Source organism: Cinclus cinclus, chromosome 3 (genome assembly GCF_963662255.1).
Source record: "Cinclus cinclus chromosome 3, bCinCin1.1, whole genome shotgun sequence".
Classification (NCBI taxonomy): Eukaryota; Metazoa; Chordata; class Aves; order Passeriformes; family Cinclidae; genus Cinclus; species Cinclus cinclus.
This window is the reverse complement of record NC_085048.1, coordinates 76291494-76310621: the sequence shown is the minus strand read 5'-3', so window position 1 is coordinate 76310621 and position 19128 is coordinate 76291494. Positions and strand designations below refer to the sequence as shown.

At 43.1% G+C, this 19128-nt stretch overlaps 1 protein-coding gene across 4 annotated transcripts in view; it reads right to left on the bottom strand.

Moving 5' to 3' along the window:
- XPO5 (exportin 5) overlaps positions 1 to 19128 on the bottom strand; it is a 29747-nt gene that overhangs the window by 9753 nt on the left and 866 nt on the right. For 2 of the 4 annotated variants that reach the window (XR_009933068.1, XM_062490232.1), the window contains exons 3-21: positions 18828 to 18900; positions 18133 to 18270; positions 17639 to 17821; positions 16563 to 16604; positions 15698 to 15724; positions 15216 to 15401; positions 14451 to 14527; positions 13883 to 13982; positions 12602 to 12685; positions 12081 to 12206; positions 11763 to 11853; positions 9969 to 10097; positions 9110 to 9225; positions 8170 to 8325; positions 7716 to 7757; positions 6993 to 7100; positions 5532 to 5731; positions 4796 to 4895; positions 3692 to 3873 (exon numbers count right to left, since the gene is read on the bottom strand). Coding sequence is in view for 3 of the 4 variants with exons in the window: in XM_062490232.1 (XP_062346216.1) it covers positions 3692 to 3873; positions 4796 to 4895; positions 5532 to 5731; positions 6993 to 7100; positions 7716 to 7757; positions 8170 to 8325; positions 9110 to 9225; positions 9969 to 10097; positions 11763 to 11853; positions 12081 to 12206; positions 12602 to 12685; positions 13883 to 13982; positions 14451 to 14527; positions 15216 to 15401; positions 15698 to 15724; positions 16563 to 16604; positions 17639 to 17821; positions 18133 to 18270; positions 18828 to 18900 (2160 nt within the window). In the remaining variant the exon portion in view is untranslated. Of the gene's footprint in view, positions 1 to 3691; positions 3874 to 4795; positions 4896 to 5531; positions 5732 to 6992; positions 7101 to 7715; positions 7758 to 8169; positions 8326 to 9109; positions 9249 to 9964; positions 10098 to 11762; positions 11854 to 12080; positions 12207 to 12601; positions 12686 to 13882; positions 13983 to 14450; positions 14528 to 15215; positions 15402 to 15697; positions 15725 to 16562; positions 16605 to 17638; positions 17822 to 18132; positions 18271 to 18827; positions 18901 to 19128 lie in introns of all 4 variants that reach the window. The other 2 variants (XM_062490235.1, XM_062490234.1) reach the window with 2 other exon arrangements.

The window sequence follows — 19128 nt, the reverse complement described above, 5'->3', positions numbered from 1 at the left end:
GCTCCAAAACCGCAACTATCCTGTTTCTCTCTGCAAGTGTTAAATACTTCCCTGCTCACTGCACATGAGGAAGGCAAGTATGTGAAGTTCATAAGAAAGAGCTACACAAATGACTTCTTAATGACTCATACTCTCATTCTGGGGTGGATCTAACACCATGCAACAGGCCTCAAAAGGGCACAAGTTGATTCTTCTTTGTCAAGAAGGGCCAGGGAACATTCCAGCTTCCACACTGGTTAATGTTGCCCCACTGAATCAAAAGGTTGTACATTTCTGCTTGAGGCTATGCTGAAATCTAGCCACTAAATCTCTTGTATGTCTCCTGCCCACTCCACGCCAGCGTTGGCTTTGTCTCACACTGGGCGGAAGGCCAGTGGGGAAAATGCAGGGACTGTGGAATTGCAAAGGCGAACTGTGAAATCCCACTGCACTAACTCCAGCAGGACAAGCAGTATATCCTGAAGGTATAGACATGGTACCTAGTTGTTCCAGAGTCCTGGAAGTATTTTCTTAAGTCAGAGTTGGGAGGCAGATGTTCACTTACAGGGCAAGCTGTCTTAATACTTTAGTAAGTTCCCGGTGGGAATGGAGAGAAAATGGCCAACCACCCACTCTCCATGGGAGTTAGAAAGGCATTCAACAGCCCTCATATACGATGATGCAGCCCCGAGGCATGTTCCAGCTGAGACTTATCAGCACACCTGGGCACCCCACACACAGGACAACAGTAAAACTAATTTCAAGAGACATTTATGCTTTACAGAAGACAACCAAAGGATATGGCAGGACTTGAGGGATTTTCAGTGATGGTTACAGCTCTGCTAGAAAGAGTATCTGATGCCTAGAGAGAACAGCTTGTAAACAAGAAGATGAGTCCTTTAGGATAGTCCATGATTGAAAAATTTTTTCCAAAGCTGGAGCTGTCTACAATGAAAATGCGTACAGCATCCATGTCTACCCAAGAATTCTTTCACCAGCATTAATGCTTCAGCAATGTCAGCACCTCGTCAATAGGAGTTCCAAAAAAGCCTTTGTCTAAGCAAAGCATTTGCTGAGCCTAAGCACTTAATTTGTAACAAAACACGAACAAATCCCAGCACAATAAAGGCTCTGCACCAATCAGGTCATGCAGCTACTGACTGCAGAAATTGCACCAAGGTGGTTGAAAAATCATTATTTGGGTTTAAATTCAGGAGTGAACAGTTTAAGCCAGAAGCTAGAAAACATCAAAATGAAATGAGGCATCACAGAGGACAGGAGAATCATTACTCTGAAAATTGCAAGCAGTGATTAATAAAGGAACCTCGAAATAAATCATTAAATATAGCTACCAACAGAGACTAATACAGGTAGGTACAATAGGATGCCACGCAAAACTACCTTATTCTTCTCAGTTGTTTGATCTCACCCATGACCTACCACCTTTAAGCTACTTACCACCCTGGCAAAGGCCCAATGGCTTAACAGCTTCACTGCTTCTGTCTGCTAACACAGCAGCAGAATGCTACACACTATCCAGAGAGCAGCAGACCCACCTGCTCAGCCTGAAAAACCCTCTTTGCTAGCACACTGGCTCTCGGTTCAGCTGCTCAGCAGGATCCATGCTACTGCTACTTGCAGATCTGCTCACACAGAAACCAACACATCCTGCAGGGACTTCCCACAAAAGCATGTGGGCAACACTGGATGCTGCTTATCCCTACAGAGAGTTGCCTAATGGCACAGATATAAGAAAAGCATCTATCCCCACGTAGTAATGCAACAATGTCCCTGAAGGCATCCTAAATACAGGCAGCTTTCCTGCCAAGCAGCCCTCCTCATATCCCTGTACCTCCTGCCTGCTGACAGGTGGCTACGGATTCCACATTCTCCTGTATGACCCACATTAGAGAGGGCTTGAGGAAGACATACATGGAAAAGGCATGTGAAGTCAGCAAGGAACTCAACAGGAGCTCCATAGCACAGACCCAGCTTTGCCAAAAAGGCATAAGCATCATCATCAACACTTGCACTGAACAACTATGAGCTTGCACTTGTCAGAGGCCTATATATCCAGCAGCAGTAATGGAAAAATATGAAGCATAAAGATTTACTGTTCTTAATAAACCATTCATTAGTTCTTGGAGCATCCAGCCTTAAGAAAAGCCCATATACCTCTGAGTGAAGTATGGGTTTCTCCACGTACGTTACTACCATGTGCACAGAAAATATTTCAGCCTGCAGGTGAGATGCTTGAACACCAGAGATGCACTATCTCAAAAAAAGCCCAAACCAGCCATGGAGCCTCTTCCTTTATATATTGGATTGAGAACATCGCTCATGTGTTCTTTTGGAGGTGGTAAACAGCCAGGCACAAAGTTTCTGCTTCTTCACAGAAGTGGTGACAGAAGCTAGATGACAGTTTCCTAAGTTTGTTGTAACAGAGATCTCAAGTGATTTTACTACGACACAAGTTCTGGTAAGAACAGTGATTGCACGAGGAGTAAGTGTCTGGTGCAGCCTGTTGAGACCTTGGGCACTGGTTCAGTTGGTCTCACACAACGTGACACATGGCAGGCACTGGAAGAAATGGCACGAGGCTACTGCTTCTCAGGGCAATTCTACCTAACCTCTTCTGGAAGCTCATCAATAGATCTTCAGCCTTATAGTATAAAAGGCAAAAACACTTCAAGCACAGTTCCGTAGGTCTACTTGGTCACTGGCTGAAGTACCACACCCTGTACTACCTAGAGTTTTGTGATGAGGAACACTGCCAGCGTAGGCCAAGACAGCATGTATTTGTCCCAACAGTCCAGCATGTTGCTTCTCTCTGGAAGCAGCACATTCCTGAGCACAGTGACTACTAAACATACTTGACTAGACAGAGCTCAGGTAACACGGCCCCTTTCCCTTACAAACTCAGGAGCTGAAAAATCTAAGTGGATCTGAAAATGCTCTTTCTCAAAAGGCCTCTGCCAAGGATAGAGCATCAAGTTTTCAAGCATGTAACATGCTATCTCACAAAATTGTCCCCTAAGTCTGGCAAAATCCCAGTGTCAGGAGTTACCCTGAAAGAGACCTTTCCTTTGTAATTCTGGGAACTGTATTATTCAGGATTTTCCTTTCCTGCCTTTCCTTGCTCCCTCCTCTGGCTGCCCCAGACCTACATAACACTGGTGACATGAAGAGAGGCACTGCATGGTAGCAACAGCCTGAAAGTATGCATCCACTGATCTCAAAAGCAGAAAGTGCTTCAGGAGGCTGCTGCTCATGTTCAGCAAAGCCAGCTTAATTTAACACTGAAGAGAGAACAATGTGAACAGGATGCGATGAGAGCTGGGACTGCCCTGGTGGTGACAGGACAGGTGGCCTTGTAGGGGCTGAGGGCAGAGCAGAGATGTTAGTTGACAAATCATTAACTGGGTGGCAGAACTACAGCACTGGAGGTGGGGGAGGCAACCCCAGCACAAGCGCCCTTTAACTTTGATGGCCTCTTGTAGGCCATGCCAGTGAACATTCAGAAGGCTCCCAGTTTTCCCAGTGCAATTCCCCACTGTGAACAGTCAGGAACAGTACTTGGGCACTGACACCAGCCTGTATTTCCATTGGCTTCACTGGGCAAACAAGCTCTGAGCATTCCATGTATTTATCACAGTTTGGCTTTCAGAGATTTTTAAGTCAACATAAATGATTTCAAGTCAACTTGACCCACCTTATGAGAGCAAGTAAATTGTCAAAAAGCTTCAGGACCTGCTCAGTGCAGGGATTACGGTACATTGGAGTTCCACTGGGCAGGTATCCCAAAAAGAATCCTCCAGCTTTTGCCTCCTCGGTAGCAGCAGGCCAACGAGCTCGTTTCACAACTCCCAGAATGGTGTACACACAAAAGCTAATCTGCAGCAGGAGACGTGGAGAAAGCATTTCTTAGCCAGATCACAATCTGAATCAACAGGTTCTCAGAGAAACATGTCATCATCCCATCTCAAAGGGAATGTTCTACAGTGAGCCTAACCTGGTGACAGGAAGAAACTGGTGAGTTTCTACCATGAAAATACAGCAAACAACCATGCTGTATTCCATCAACTTCAGAGAGCCCCGGCCATGGCAGTATGGCCTAAGAATTTACCATCAGACAAAGCATCAAATGCATACCATCTCATGAGCATGCAAGCAGCCAGGTAGGCTGCTAGAAGTAAGAGTCTAGACCATCAGCTCCTCACGTCCTTCATGTGCTGGGACAGATGCAGGATCTGAGATGACACCAACTGCATTAGCCCCAAATCACAAGCACATCTCTACGGACTGCATTTCAGTTTCTTCTACAGATCTAAGAACAGCAACTCCATTTGGCAGTCCAAGTGAAGACTTATACACTAACAACTCAACACAGGTCTCCTCAGATGAATTTTAATCATATTCTGTGCTCCAGGCTTAGCATCATGTTTTCAATCCTGCCTGATTTAAAAAGCACAAAAATTCACTGTGCCATATTTCCAAAAATCATCTAAATCAATTGCTTCTCCAAAACCAAACTATTAAACAAAGAGAAGGAAACAGTGCTTCACTCTGATAAATAATGTGTTTTTGCATGGCCTGCATGCTCTTTACTGTAGCTTAAACAGCAAAGGCCAGCCTGCTGTTCTGTAACATGAGAAACCTATTGATCTGCATTCTAAAGAAGTACATGATCAGGAGTAATGATCATGTACTTGTGTTATAGGAGTAATCTCATGTGTAATCGCAAGATAAATGGGGGATGGAGGGAGGCAGATCTCCTTTCACTAATGATTACACCTCTCCTGGTAATGATACTCACTCTAGACCGGTTCAGACCACTAGGATCTTCCAAGACAGGATCAGCAATTTTGTTGTCTGCACCCACGTAGGATATAAAGGCTTCAGGATCTGAGAGGACTCTGGCAGTAGCAAAAGAGAGCAGTGGGATTACTGTTTGTACCAGGAATTTAAGCAGAACTTTGCACTGGCAATAAACATCTAACAAATACAGAGCAGGCTAGAGAGGCTAGGTACTACTACATCCTGTGCATGGGTACATAATTAAAAAGCCTCAGAGATATGTACACCCTCCAAACATTATCAATTCTCTTTGGCTGTGGAATCTAAAAGCTTCAAGTCTCTTATGAAGATGGCCATGCTGGGAAAGCTCTTGTAACATGCCCAGCTACCCAGAGCAGCAAGACATCTCAGCTTTAGTAACAACTTAGCTTCCTAGCTTCTCCTGGGGATGAGCAAGGATATCTTTAGTTTCTCAATTTCTGCAAACGCTTTGAGCATGCTGGGGAATGTTCCTGTATTACCTCAATCAACTCTTACCCAGAATTTTTCAGTTAACAGCATTTAGTCTGTTAGCAGTTTCTGAACTGTAAAAGAGCTATTAGCACAATGACTGCCCACGGCACAGGAAGTCAAGAGGCAGCCCACCACCCTTCCATGGCTTGTGTGTTTCTTTACTGGGCACAGCATTACCTCATCAACATCTCCAGCTCCAAGTTGGAGAAGAAATGACCAACAGAAAGAAAAATAACCCATACCTCTGCATCTCTGGGGAGAGCCATAAGCCAGCCACAGGAGCCATGAGCTCCTCCAGGAAAGCCTTCTGTCGCTCATAGTCCTTAAATTGGTTGCTGATGAGCACAAGGGCCTCCATAAGAGCACACTTCTCCATCTGCGTCAGAAGTAGCTCATTTGACAGCAGCTGTTTCACGTGGTTGTACAACATCTCAAAGTTTGGCTAGAAAACACATCCAAGTAGAAAAGCATCACGCATTTGGTATGGAGGAGGGCCACTGGGGGAGGTAGAGAAGGGGGGGACTGTGCAGCTGGAGGAGCATGTCTGTTACCTTTTCTCAACATAGCCATCTCCTCCTCACACTCAAGCTTCTCTGCATATTCAATCTAAGAGAACTTCTATTGTTCCCTCTATCATTATTCTGCATCCATTTTACTTTAACTCTCCAGAACGACTGAAATAAGAGGAGGAAATACCTTCCTAGGCAGTTACATCTCTTAGAGCAGTATCACACCTTAAAGCAGTTCTGGTGCTTTTATTTGCCCACAGAAAGCACCTTGCTTCTTTGGCCAGACGTCGGATTCTACCATCTCTTTACTTGTGGTAAGTAACAATTCATATGGTTACAAAGAATGCCACAGGAACTGTTGCATTTCTTCCCTTCCTTTCTCCAGTTGCCACCACATCTACCCATAATCTTGTACAAGCAATCATCCCCTTCAGCAAAGTCCTCTGAATATCTTTTGGGGCAACTCTGGGTCCTTGACTCTTCTAGTGAGGATGTCTGGCTGGCCATGGGAAAGAGACAGCTATAGCTCAAGGACCAATAAAGTGGAACAAAAACCAACCCATTAGTTCTTAGCACCAACTGCAGAATGCAGTCTGGAACCTCCGAATTACCTAAATTAAAATCCTTTAAATCCTTTGTTTAAACAACCAATGTCCTATGGTCCTCCCATAATCCCAGCTCCCGCTCCACAGAAACACATCTAAAGAATGTTGCATGCAGAGACTGTTTACTTCAGCAAAACAAACAAAACACAACTCATGGAATTTAAATGTACCTGTCTTCTAGTCTCCTCAAGCTCATCCAGAAAACAAATACTCTCCCTTTTCCTCCTATGTTCTGTTAACATTAGAAAATCTAATGATTAGCTATGCTAGTGTCTTCAGCTAAGGAGAATCAACTGATTAGGTGATAACATGGACATTCAGCAAACATACCCATGAAACCAATGCAGTGCTGCTTGTATCCTCCTCATCATCCCTCTTACATTTAACCCACCCATCTAAAATTCAACTCCTCAGGCAGTAATTTTTTCAGCAGGGAAGAGAGAGGTACAGGGAATAAAAAACTATGCCATTTGTGCAGCAGGAATGTTTCTTGCAAGGAAAGCAGAGACTGTAGCCAAGGAAGCTGAAGATCCCATGAAACCCAACTGAAACTGAGGTAATACTCTTTATGACAGTTGCATTTACATACCAGGACAAGCTGAGGGTAATCCCGGCACATCTTTATGATTGAGGAGCACGCGTGCCTTCTCACATTCTTCACTGCTCGAGTTCTAGGAGCCTGGACAGACACAACAAACTTCAATGCAACAAAACAAAAGTTCAGCCAAATGCAGGGTATCTTCAAGAGACAAATTCATTATATATAGATTTCTGCACTGTTGAGCACAGATCAAAAAAAACATTTCCATGCCTCCCCTGCTACCTCCAATCAATCATGCAGCAACCAAATTTCTTCTGAAGCAGCAGTCAACTCAAGAAGTCCATGTTTAAACAAGCTGTACCTCAGGAGTGAGGATGCCATGGCTCTTACTAACTATTTCTAGACTCCAAACACTCCTTAAATAATTAGTGGGTTTACAGCCATCCTTCAGAGCCACATGTACCAAGTACTGAAAGAATAGCCAGGGCTAATGAAGGGATTTCACTCTCAGGAAGGCCAGCACTGACTGGGGAACTTAGTGTACTGGCCTTAGAGCACACCTGTGGCCTTCTAAGCTTGTGAGACAAAGCTTGGTAGGCTACGTCAACCACAGAGACCAGCAATATCTAGAGACTCCCCAGCTTTTCAGGAGCAGAACTACACTTGAGAAGCCTACTACAGCAGAGTCTTCAGACTCAGGATGCTCTCTCCAGTAGAATATGGTTTGATCCAACTGTTATAGCTCATTAGTAGATAATAATTCAGACATACCTTACTTTCTTCTACAACTTCAAAGGTAACTGAAGCAAACAGCTGTGAGAAAAGGGAGGAAAAACCAAAAAACTCGTATCATTTGTTAATATTCAGCACTCATGTCTGAGCTCAAGGAAGAGGTAATAAAGATTTTAGTGCAACTTCATTGAAGTCAGTGAAAAACTCCTGAGTGAGCTGAAAGATGAATCATCAATAAAGTACGGCCTTGAAATAGAACATGGCCAGAGCATGCACTTAATACTAAGATTTAAGGCTAAGAACTACAAAATTTGGGTTAATTGACATTACTCTTCTTGTGACAAGCCTCAGCCTCAGATTCTCTCCCATCTTTAACATGAAGCATAGTCCTTTCCTGACAGCAACACCGAGAGGACTGATTCCTGCAGTTTAGTCCAAGAGTCCTGCACCACAAAAAACTGATCTGGTTTTAGCAGGGTCTGCACGTACCTACCTTGGAAAGTACTTGCGGGAGGTATTCTGGTCGGTAAGTGACAAATGGAAAGAGAGCAGAGACATTGGTGAGCACACAGGAGAGGATGAGAGGATCTTTTGTTTCAAAATTAAGGACAAGCTGCAGCAGATCTATGCCATCATTCACTGGGATTTCCTACAAGGGTAGGAAAAAAAAAAAGGAAAGTAAAAGGCAGGCAACACTCAATACTTCAACCTGTAGTATGGCTCCTACAAAACCTAGGAAAAAAGCTGAGGCATAAAGGACAGCAGCATCACCACTGTTGGCAGGGCAGTCTTTGAGATATCAGTCTCTAGTCCCAGACTGGGAAAGGCAAATTTCCTGTCTCAGTCTGTCTCCCAATTCTCTTGACACTGTCCAACAGATTCCATGCTTAACCAACTGTATTGACCCATATAATTATTCTACTGTGATTAGACTGATGAGTGCACGAGCAGCTTAATCTAATGAAAAAATCAAGTCAGTCTACATCAAACTGATCCTTCTGATTTGCCTGCTCTTGAACAAAAGACAGAGAGAAAATGCTTCTGATCTACTCTCTGGGCATAGTTCCTCTCATTTAATTAAAAGTTTTAAATTTTTTTTAAAAATCTAGTAAGAGGATAATTAAATAAACTCAATAATTTTATCCTTAAGCAATCTCTTCTCTAGAAAGGCACTATGTAAAAGCATGTCACCTGAGCACTCTCCTGTGACTTCTCATCCCATAGTGTCCAAAACTAAGACACACCAGTATCAGTTTGGTGTCATCAAAAGAAGGGTCATTATTCCTCATGAGAATGGCTCACCAAACAATCTGGGTTTTGCATGGAGGTAACCAGTTACTAAAAACTGCTCAAGGATAACATAACTGCAAAAACCCACTGGTGTGGACCCAGAAGAAGCCAGGAGAGAAGGCAGGAGCATGGGATACACATACATCTTTATCCATGGTTCGAAACATCTGGCTGATGATGCTCTCCGAGAAGAAGGTCATGGCATCCCACTGCACAAAGGATGGAGAGAAGATGGAGCAGAGACCTTCGCCTGTCTTAGCTGAAATGAAGAGAACACTGGAGCTCTCACCATGCCCCTCAACAGCAGCCTGGGAAGCTCTTGTGCTGCAACTCCTTAGCACTCAAGTATTTTAAGCACACAGTTCTCCCTGCAGATACCTGGCAGTGATGCACCGGGAGCAATTAACGTAATCCCATGTGATTTGCATCATTCAGGTGAAGGCTCGTGAGACATAAGTCTTTGAGGTACTATGCAGAGCAATATGAACAAATCAGAGAAGGGAAAAGAAGGGAGACCACATGCCTAGATTCAGCACTGCAGGCAAGACTGCCCTCAGTGTGACTTTGCAGAGCACCAAGCAGCCTTCCTTCACAGCAAGGAAAACAAAGTGAATGACAAGGGATTTGCCAGATATGCATAGCTTCCCCAACATAACTAATTAATATGTTACAAAGATAAAATGGCCCAAATAATTGTAAAATTGTATCAGAGGGACAGCTGTACCTGTTCTGCAGAGAGATTCTGGGGAAAGAAAGGAGGAGCCAGGGACTTTACTTATTCCATAAGTAGACTCCAAAGCGATAAATTAGGGAAGGGGTGGGTTTGACTTGGTTTTGCTTTTAACTTGCAAAAAACTTAAAAGCCTGAAAATCTAGCACGGAGTCTTAGCTACCACTTAAAAAACTTCCAATGACATAAAAAAAAAAAAAAGGCCAAGAAGTTTCTTCTTGGCTTTAATGAAAAAATAAATCCCATATCCCTGATTTTTTCAGGTAACCTACAGTTCATGGGTCCAGTATCAACAGGAGCTGTGAGTTGGTACTTCAGCCATTCACCGGCCATCTGGAAGCCAGTTAGAGGGTCCAGACGACAAGCCATTCTCATCACCTCTCCTTGCTGGGCTCGAAAAGCTGCAGGGAAAAATCACACACCAAGAAACCAGCTGATGCTGCAAATTTTGCAGACCCACAAACATTATGGACTTTTGCTTTGGCAACAGCTGTGTAGCAGCCACAGATACACAAACAGTAAAGCAGGTACAACAGCATGGGCAATTTTGGAAGTGATTAAAGCAGGCAAAAAACCAACGGACTAACATTTAAAAAGTACAATTAAAATGCAGTATGAATTATGAAAATCTATGCTGATGTCTTTTCCTGGTCTTAAAAAATTGAGAGCCAGAGATGGTTAAAGGATGAGGGGTTTTTACCTCGGTATTTTAATAAGGGCCTTTATTGGTGCACCACTTCGGCAAGGTGCATTGCAGCACCTTCTACCTTACCAAGGTAAAAACCCCTTATCCCTTAACCATGTCTGGCTCTCATTTTTTCATACCAGGAAAAGGCATCAATGCTAAAGCAGATTTACTACAATTAAGCTGCTATTCTTCACATAAAATACTCTTCAAACTATAAACGTTTACTGCTTACAGAGCATCTTGGGATACTGAGAAAAAATACCACCATTAGATAACTGCCACTTCCTTTATCTAAACACACTTTTCCTAGATTATTCAACTAATGACAAATTTGAACTCAAAACTCTGTTGCATTGTTTTCAATTTCAAAAATACTAAAAACAAAATACAGAACAGGAATTTCACTTGTTTCAAAATATTCCAGTGCATGACCACACAAAAAAAAATCAGGTCTGCTGACTACACAGATGCAACTTGCATTGTTTAATAAAGTTGTGTTGCCAAGTAATTTTATTTTGTGTTTCAAATTAGTTATATTTTCTTATATAAGTAATGTCTTCAATATAACTTAGTCCTCTAAAACTATTTCAGATTCTGGCTTTATGCATTTAGCTACTTTATAACTTCTACCTAAACGGATTTATCACAGTAAGTAGAACTATCTAGTAAGCAATAAGAAAATGCAACACTTAAAATCTTCAGACATAAAGGTAAAAAGTGAAAATTTATATAAATTATTCAGTGTATTCTCACACCCACCAAATTAATACCAAACTATACCAGTAGTACCAAGTACCAGTTAGTACCAAACTACAACAGCCAGTGAGAAAACCAACTTCAGTTTTGGGAAGAAAAACACAAAATGAAAAAAAAAAGTAAAATCATTAATATCCAGTGCTGGTTTAAGATCCCAATTAAATTTGGCTATTTGAATTTCTCAGCTCTAGCTATTGATACTAAACCAAAAGCTTCCTACCAAGGCCAAGACATTTTCTTTCTCAAATGACATCTAAAGTCTTCTGTAAGCTGACTTCCTCTCCTAACCTGAGCACGACTTGAAGCTGTATGATTTCCTCCTCTAGGTGACCAAAAGACACATTTGCTTTGACACCGGAATGCTATTATAATGGCCATCTATCTGACAGCCAGCAAAACAACAGCAAATAGTAAAATTAACACATGAGCTGCCCCAGGAAAATCCTAACTTAATTTACTCCAAGATCCAGACTTAAAAAGCTGAGAAACAAATTGAACATTAAATGGAACAAATAAAACAAAAGTCACCAATCCAATTTGGTAGGCTCCAAGCTCAGCCAGTGACTAAAAGCAGGGAGGCAGGGACAGAAAACAGAATGCACAAAGGGTCATGGCAACTTACAATTGAAAAAGGCATTGAAGTCCTCATCACTGTCAAAATCAAAACGGGAGTATTCACAGCTGGGGCTGTCTGCTTTGGAAGGAAAGCCCACCTGGAGACAAAGTGGAAAAAGTCAGGAAGAAAGGTAAGTCACCCATCACATCTAACACCAGCTTCAAGGAGATGAAGGCTGGAGACACGAGCAAGATACAACTGTGCACTCAGCAGCCTGGAGATCATGTCTGGCCACGACATAACAAAAATGTAGTTTCTTCCCCCATGACCCACAGGCCACGTTCACCAGACACCTTCTCACAACCAACTGTGATTTCCACATACCTTCACCAGGTTGGTCATAGATGCACGGAGATACTTGGGAACGACAGCCAGCAACAAAGGATCATGAGACAGAACTTCATGCCGAAAGAGGGCTCCCCATGTGATCTGGGTGGAAGAGCGCAGAAACTGGGGGAAGAAGAGAGAAAAGAGAAGCAGAGGATTTCAGTGCTGGAATTTCCACTGCTAACATTAAGTGCTGCTATCAGAGAGCAACAGCAAATTATACTGGCCATCAAGTTGAGGCCAAGGCACCTTGAAGGCACAACCCAAATTCCCAGAAAGCAAAAAATCTTTAATACTAGGGCTGGTTGCAAATTCTGCATTTTCTGCTCAGTTCTCTGTGCCAGGAACTGCTCCTGATGGGATGGCAATGGAGAACACCCTGCCTTTCAGGCTTTCAGCTGAAATGGAGAGCCTAGTGAGCAATATTAAGCATCTGAAGTTCTGCAGTTTTCTACTGGCTAGCTCAATTATGCATTCACACACACAGACACACGTGAGACTTTCAGCCCTTTACATACCTGGCTGGGATGGGTTGTGAAGGCTAAAAATGACTCAAGGTATTTTCCAAAGTTGGCTGGCGTTTCCACATCACAATCTGAGCCCTATGAGGAACATGAAGTATTTCAGACAAAATACTAACTTTATGGCAGGCTGGGCTCACAAATGGTATGTTTCAGGGTAAAGCAGGAGCACTACATCCAAGGCCATAGACTGTAAAGGAGCAGAGACAGAAACACTGAACAACCGATTTTTTTCTGAAATCAGTATAGCCCAAGGAGCATCAAGTTCTGTTGACCAGCCTGGAGGTGCTGGAGACACTACTACCCTCATTCAAGAGCAAAGGGTAACTTCTCACATAATGGAGTTGCATTAAAACCGAATTCACAACCACTGCTGCTGCCATGAGTCACAACTGTACTTCTATTGGGTCAAACCCATGCAGTATTACCAAAGTAGTGTAATTCAAACTGAAGAATTTCACAAGAATATACACCCAGATAATTTCACTCTACTTCTCCAAATGTTATGTGCATTTAACATATGGATATCCATGACCAGTAACTTTCTTGGAAGTTTGTCAGGAAATTAAGTTTTGCAGGGAGCCATAAATTCAAGGTTTTGCTGCTTCTCAGAAATTATAACATGACCTAAGAGACTTTACTTTGCTCTATCACTTTTACAGGCTGCTTGCTTCAATCTCCTCACAAACAGCATCTTTCAACAAGCCTGCTCTCTTTATTGTAGAATGAGCTGAACGGAGGGAGTGGAAATTCAGCACCAGCATGGCATGAATAGTATGAATTTTCATCTTCATCTCAAGATTGACACAAAACATTACAAAGATGAACAGCAGGAACAAAACCCGCTTCTTCCTTCAGCTTGAGAGAGTCTTGATAGAAGAACAGACAGGTATACTCTCTGAGTTATTTTTATTGGGAAATTTAAAAGGCTTCCAAAAGAAGACTAGATTTTCTGTAGCAGTAGCCAACTAAAAACTTGATCAATTTTCAGTGAAGCTCAGCATATTACAGAGGTTATAGGAAATAGTTCTTGATGACAGCAAAGCCCTGGCATCATTTGGGGTCCCTCCAGTCTATCTTCCTATGACTTGGCAGGATACAGTTAACCCACTTAAAAGCAGAGCCATTTCTGCCTTTTGGAAATGCATAGAGAGAACCCCCTACAGCTGCCAAAAGTGCAGAGAGAACCCTGGCCCTACCTTAGATCAGGGCTGTCTCAAGCCCCAGCCCTAAACACTAGCCCTGCCAGGGTTGCTGTTGGTATTAATAAAGACTTACTAGCAACGCACATAGCTGGCTGCCCAATGCGCACAAAACTTGGCAAAGTCTCTTCAAGAAAACATAGTGCTTCTCCACCAGGCCTTCTCCATCTGCTGTCCTGGGAATGAGGGAAGGGGAGAAAAACAAGATCACAGTTACTCAGGCTGTAGCTGTCAGGGACACTGTTGTCTATGTTGTAGATAAAAAGAGGACTAGAGTGGAATTTGATTTTATCACAGTGGGATTTTCTTTGCTATTATCAAGAAAAATTTATTGGTTTATATGGCTTTATTGGCATCTGAAAACCTCTGAAATTGTCTCTTTGAAAGAGTTCCCCCCTCCTGATCAGTTTCAGGCTAAAACAGAAAGCCAGAGAAGCTGTGATATTTTCACCTCTTTGTCTTTCAATTATGGGTTTTGAAAAAAAAAAAACAATCTGGTTTTCCAGGTTTTGCAAAAGAAATGGCGGTTTTGTCTCTTCCTATCCAGTCCCCACTTTCTTTGCTTAAGCAACAGGATCTTTTACACCTACAAAGCCATTTGTATGCAGTTTTGTGTGAAATCACAGCAGCACCACGGTACTCACTGGGCAGCAGAGAGGATGCAGTGCATGGCAACATCTCCAAACAAGACCATCAGAGGCTTCCGATCCTCCAGCTTACCCTACGCACAAAACACACCACATGCCTCAATTTTAACACAACTATTTATTCCCATCTACATAAATACTTATTTCCATCTGCAAGCAAAATTAGGTGAGTCACAGTTTTCTTTACATCTGGGGAGGGGCTTAGAGTCCACATATGATTTAAGGAAAAACTTGTCAAAATTCCAAGGTACCTGATCTAAAAAAAATTGTCCAAGCAATCCCACCACAGGAACTTTAAATGACAAAACCGACCCTGAGACATTATTTTTTATTCACAGAAGACTGGCTAGCTATTTGCAGCCAGCTGATAGCCACTCAGCCCTGACACTCAGCTGCTTGTGAATGAATGGGTCAAATCACCTGTTTGGATCCTGCTGTCATTTCTCTGAGCTGCCAGGTGACACAGCTGATTACACTGTTTTCCACTTCACAGTTGTAGGAAGTGAGGGGTAAAAGGTCAGTGGGGACTTCCAAGTTCAAACAGCAAGGAGAAGCGAGCACAGAATTTGGAGAGGGCTGCAATGGTTGTTCTATGTATTGTGCTGGCCTGACATTTCCACAAAATATCATTAACAGATTCAGTTAAATTTGCATTTTGATTCTCAGATAAAAGGGCAAAAGCATTGCTCAGTCTGAAGAATTATACAGGAGAACAGGAGAAATATAAAAGGGAGCCAGAAGACCTGGGGAAAAAGAACTCACTTTCCTGCTGACAGCAATCAGGAGACACTCTGCTGCTCCAACTTGGAGTTCAGGTTCATTCAGGAGTAGACACAACATCTCCAAGAGCTTGCAGTTGTCTGCTGTAATATGGCTAAGGGCTACCCAGTCAATGTAGCCAGCCAAAGTGTTGAGTGCCGCTATCCCCACACGACAGTTTGCCTGGGCCTGTGAACAGAGAGGAAGCACAAGGTCACAGCCACAGAAAAACACCAATTGCCATCTAAAGCCACTCACTCCCAGAAGTAACAGTACCAAGAACCCCCATGAGAAAGTGAGAGATTTGGATCCTTCTGCTGCCACTCCTCACTTGTCTCGTTCTCAAGGGGTTTGTATCAAGAGTGAACAAATCCATCTGCATGAAACTGCAGGCAACAGACTCAAAAGCCTGAGAAAAGCCTAGTTCTAAGTAACCTTCATCTTAAGAATTACTAATGAGCTAACTCCCATATTGCTCCACTCACCTTTGGTTCCTGAGCCAAATCAGTCTTCTGAAAAAGAAAACAAGAGAGGGTAAGTGAACAGCTACAGCACACACTTCCACCCAGCCACTGCTGACAGGCTTATCCTAGAGGACACAGCCAAAAAAGAGGCTGCATCACAGTCTCATACTTAGGACACTGCTGCAGCCAACGAAGTTACCTCTGCAGCCCCCAGACAGCTAAGACAACAGGACAATGAATTGCCAGGTTAAGCCACAATTCCCTTCTCATCCAAAAGGTAACACTCCAGTCAGCAGGCACAACGGAGACACGGGACAAAAAGGAAAGGCATTTTGGTACATCCTAGAGGCTTCCAGGAAATAAACCTTTGACCTTTTAAGAGCATCTTACACCCAAAAGCCAGACTCCGAAAAGATGCTGGTGGCTTTTAAGACTCAGGTCTGAAAGGGTGATTTATCAACAGTCAGAAAGACAGCTGGAGAGAGCTGGAGCAGTGACTTACAGCCTGACTCCCAGGCCTAGGACACTCAACAGCAACAATGCACTGCCTGTACCATCTTTTTGCCTAATGCAAACAAGTCCTACAGATATTCAGGTTTGGTTTGTTTTTAAGATGCAAATATACCACAAGCATTTCTTTCTACTGCAAGGTTTTGGTTTGGACTATTCATTGCAGTGATTTTCTAAGTTAATCAGCTTGAGTCCCAAACATTTAATATATGACCCACCGCATACACACCTTTATTAATCCATCATACTTATAAAGACTGCACACCATTATGGTTTTGGGGACCTGTCCATCATCTCCCCCAGTCTGTGAGCAGGCAGGTGAACACCCAACCCTCAGTAATAACCCTGTGCACAAATAGCCCAAAGATCTGCTAACCTGTGGAGTGGTGAGGCCTTCTTGTTCCTGGGGTGCTCCAACCTTGCCAATCAGAAAGATTCCACCATTAGAGGAAGCAGCCACACTTCAGAGCCTCAAGCATTGCAATGCAAACCTTACCTGGAAATGTATTTCAACCAGACTACAAAACACACAAGGGTCACCCTCCCACCACCATGAACCGCACAGAAAACTGGCTGCTCTACCGGGGGGGGGGGGGGAGGGGGTTGATCAGACTGACAGTGCATCAGGAAGGTGTACTGAAGTCAGGCATAAAAAGGGTTTTTCATTGGTTACCAGTTTCACATTTAGTATTAACTCTGGATTTTAATTCAGGGGAAAAAAGAATATGAGATACGACTATGAAACTAGTTTCTAGTTTGGTTTTTCAACTGTGCTTCACTCTCAAATCCACTTCCTTTTCACAGGAATGGACTGGGGTAGAGACTCCCCTCCATTATCCGTTGTGACTGACAGTGTGACTGCACATCTCTGATTCTACGCAAGAATTCAGAAAAGAAATCTGTTTACACAAAACCAGAAAAGCATTCTTCACTACAACTTCGCAAAAAAATGGGCTTCCTGACTTGAGCTCTTGGAGAAAAGGACCAGAGGCCCAGAAGCAAGTTGAGACATCAGAAACTCATGCATTTTGGTGCATCATCTCTAATGTAGCACTGCAGCATGAGAGAGCAGACACGACTCCTGGATGGCATCTCTTAATCACTGTGTGTTACATAAACCACCCTAAATTACCTGTTTCTGCCACAACCACACCTTCACTTTGCTAAGCTGTACACCCATGGTGCCAGCACGTATTCCAACAGTATGGATGAAGCATGCATACAGTCAAGCCATTTACACTAGCAAAATCAAAGTACCAACACAAACACTGTCAGCTTCGTGTGTTCAGTCTCTCTGATCAGCACCAGATTCCCAGGCCATAACAGATCCCTACCTCAGAGTGGCAGCAACAGATTCAGTTTCTGCATTTGTTTCCCCAACAATTTGCAAGCTGCATCCCAATTTCTAAATGCTTCCAGCACACACTAAACCCAAGGGAAGGAGACTCTTACCATGCATCTGTACTTGCTGACGTTCTGCTGCAGGGCAGTTAGTAGGAAGCTGAAGATCTTTTCCATGTTCTGGGTGAGGGTTTGCTGGATATCTCGTCGCCGCTGGGTGGGTAGAGTTTGAAAAGTCACCACATCCTCTGCCAAACGTAGGAGGATGAACATCACCAGTTCTGTCTGAGTTTCCTGATGTCCCAAAGTGAAATACACTCCATCAGCACAGTCCAAACATTAAAATCTCTAGCGACTAGCTCAAAGATGTGGAGAGAAAGCAAGCATGCATGAAGACATAGGTCACACGTTGAGAAAAATAAAACAAAAGGATGGCCTTCTTTCTGCTAGAGTCATTTCAGGATACCTTAATCTTACAGGGCTTTTGAGTCCATCACCAACCTGTCTCACTTGACCATGAGTGAATTATATTTTCCTCAGGATGATGGAAGACTGAACCCCATACTAAGAGCAAGCAAAAGAGACCAGACAGCTGTGTTTCATACCCCTTGCTTGGAGAGGGTATCCAGCTCCTTTAGCATGTCAGGCCAGTGCTGAGGCCATTCCCGCTTGATCATCTCCACCACAATGCGAGACAGTACATCCTTAATGTGACTCTCCTCCTCCAGGATACTTTGAGTTCCCTGTGACAGAAAGGGGACAGTTACACAAAACAGCGAGCATCAGGCATTTATAACTCTGACCCAAGAAACACAGTGTTTGCAAACATTCTAAACCACTAAAACAAAACAAAACAAAACAAACCAAAACACTCTTCATTGCAGATACATTAGATGACACTCCTATGCTCCCATGCATCCATAGCTAATAAACTCTGGGAACCAGAAGGATTCTCCTCAAAAGCAGGTCACTTGGTCACGAGAGCAATCACAACAACAGAGAAAACACGACTAAGATAACAGCTTTAGTATTTTTGCAAAGGATAAGAACATCCGTAGTTACTGAATTTCCTCCTAAGGAAAGAAAAAGTGCCTTATATGTGTTATACAAGTCTCACAACTTCCTGCCATGTAAGGTAACATGGCTATTCACCTGAATAAGCACTGAAACAACCAGAGACACAAAGCAAAAAAGCAACGAAATGCAAAACTGCATTTAGATCCTCTGTGCTAATTAACTGGAGTATTTTTTAGTTTTGCTCTCACATTTCAGAGAACAGCCTGGGGGAGCAGGTACTTACACTGGATATGAGGCCCATAACATTGTTCTTTAGATAAACCTTTTCTAGGCGAGGCATATTGTTCCAGCGGTATCTGTTAAAAATAAACATACAGAAAGGAAACCAAGTCAAAACATTTGTAACGGTCTCTGACTTCACTCTCAAGGAACCATTGCTTCTTCACCTAAACTACAGACACCACAGTTCCCTGCCTCTGCCAACACCAATCCCTTAATAAAAAGACTGAGTTAAAACTGCTGTTGGCAAATGGGCGTACCCCCCGAGGTCAACAGACACCAGAAGCAGCAGCGAAAGCACAAAG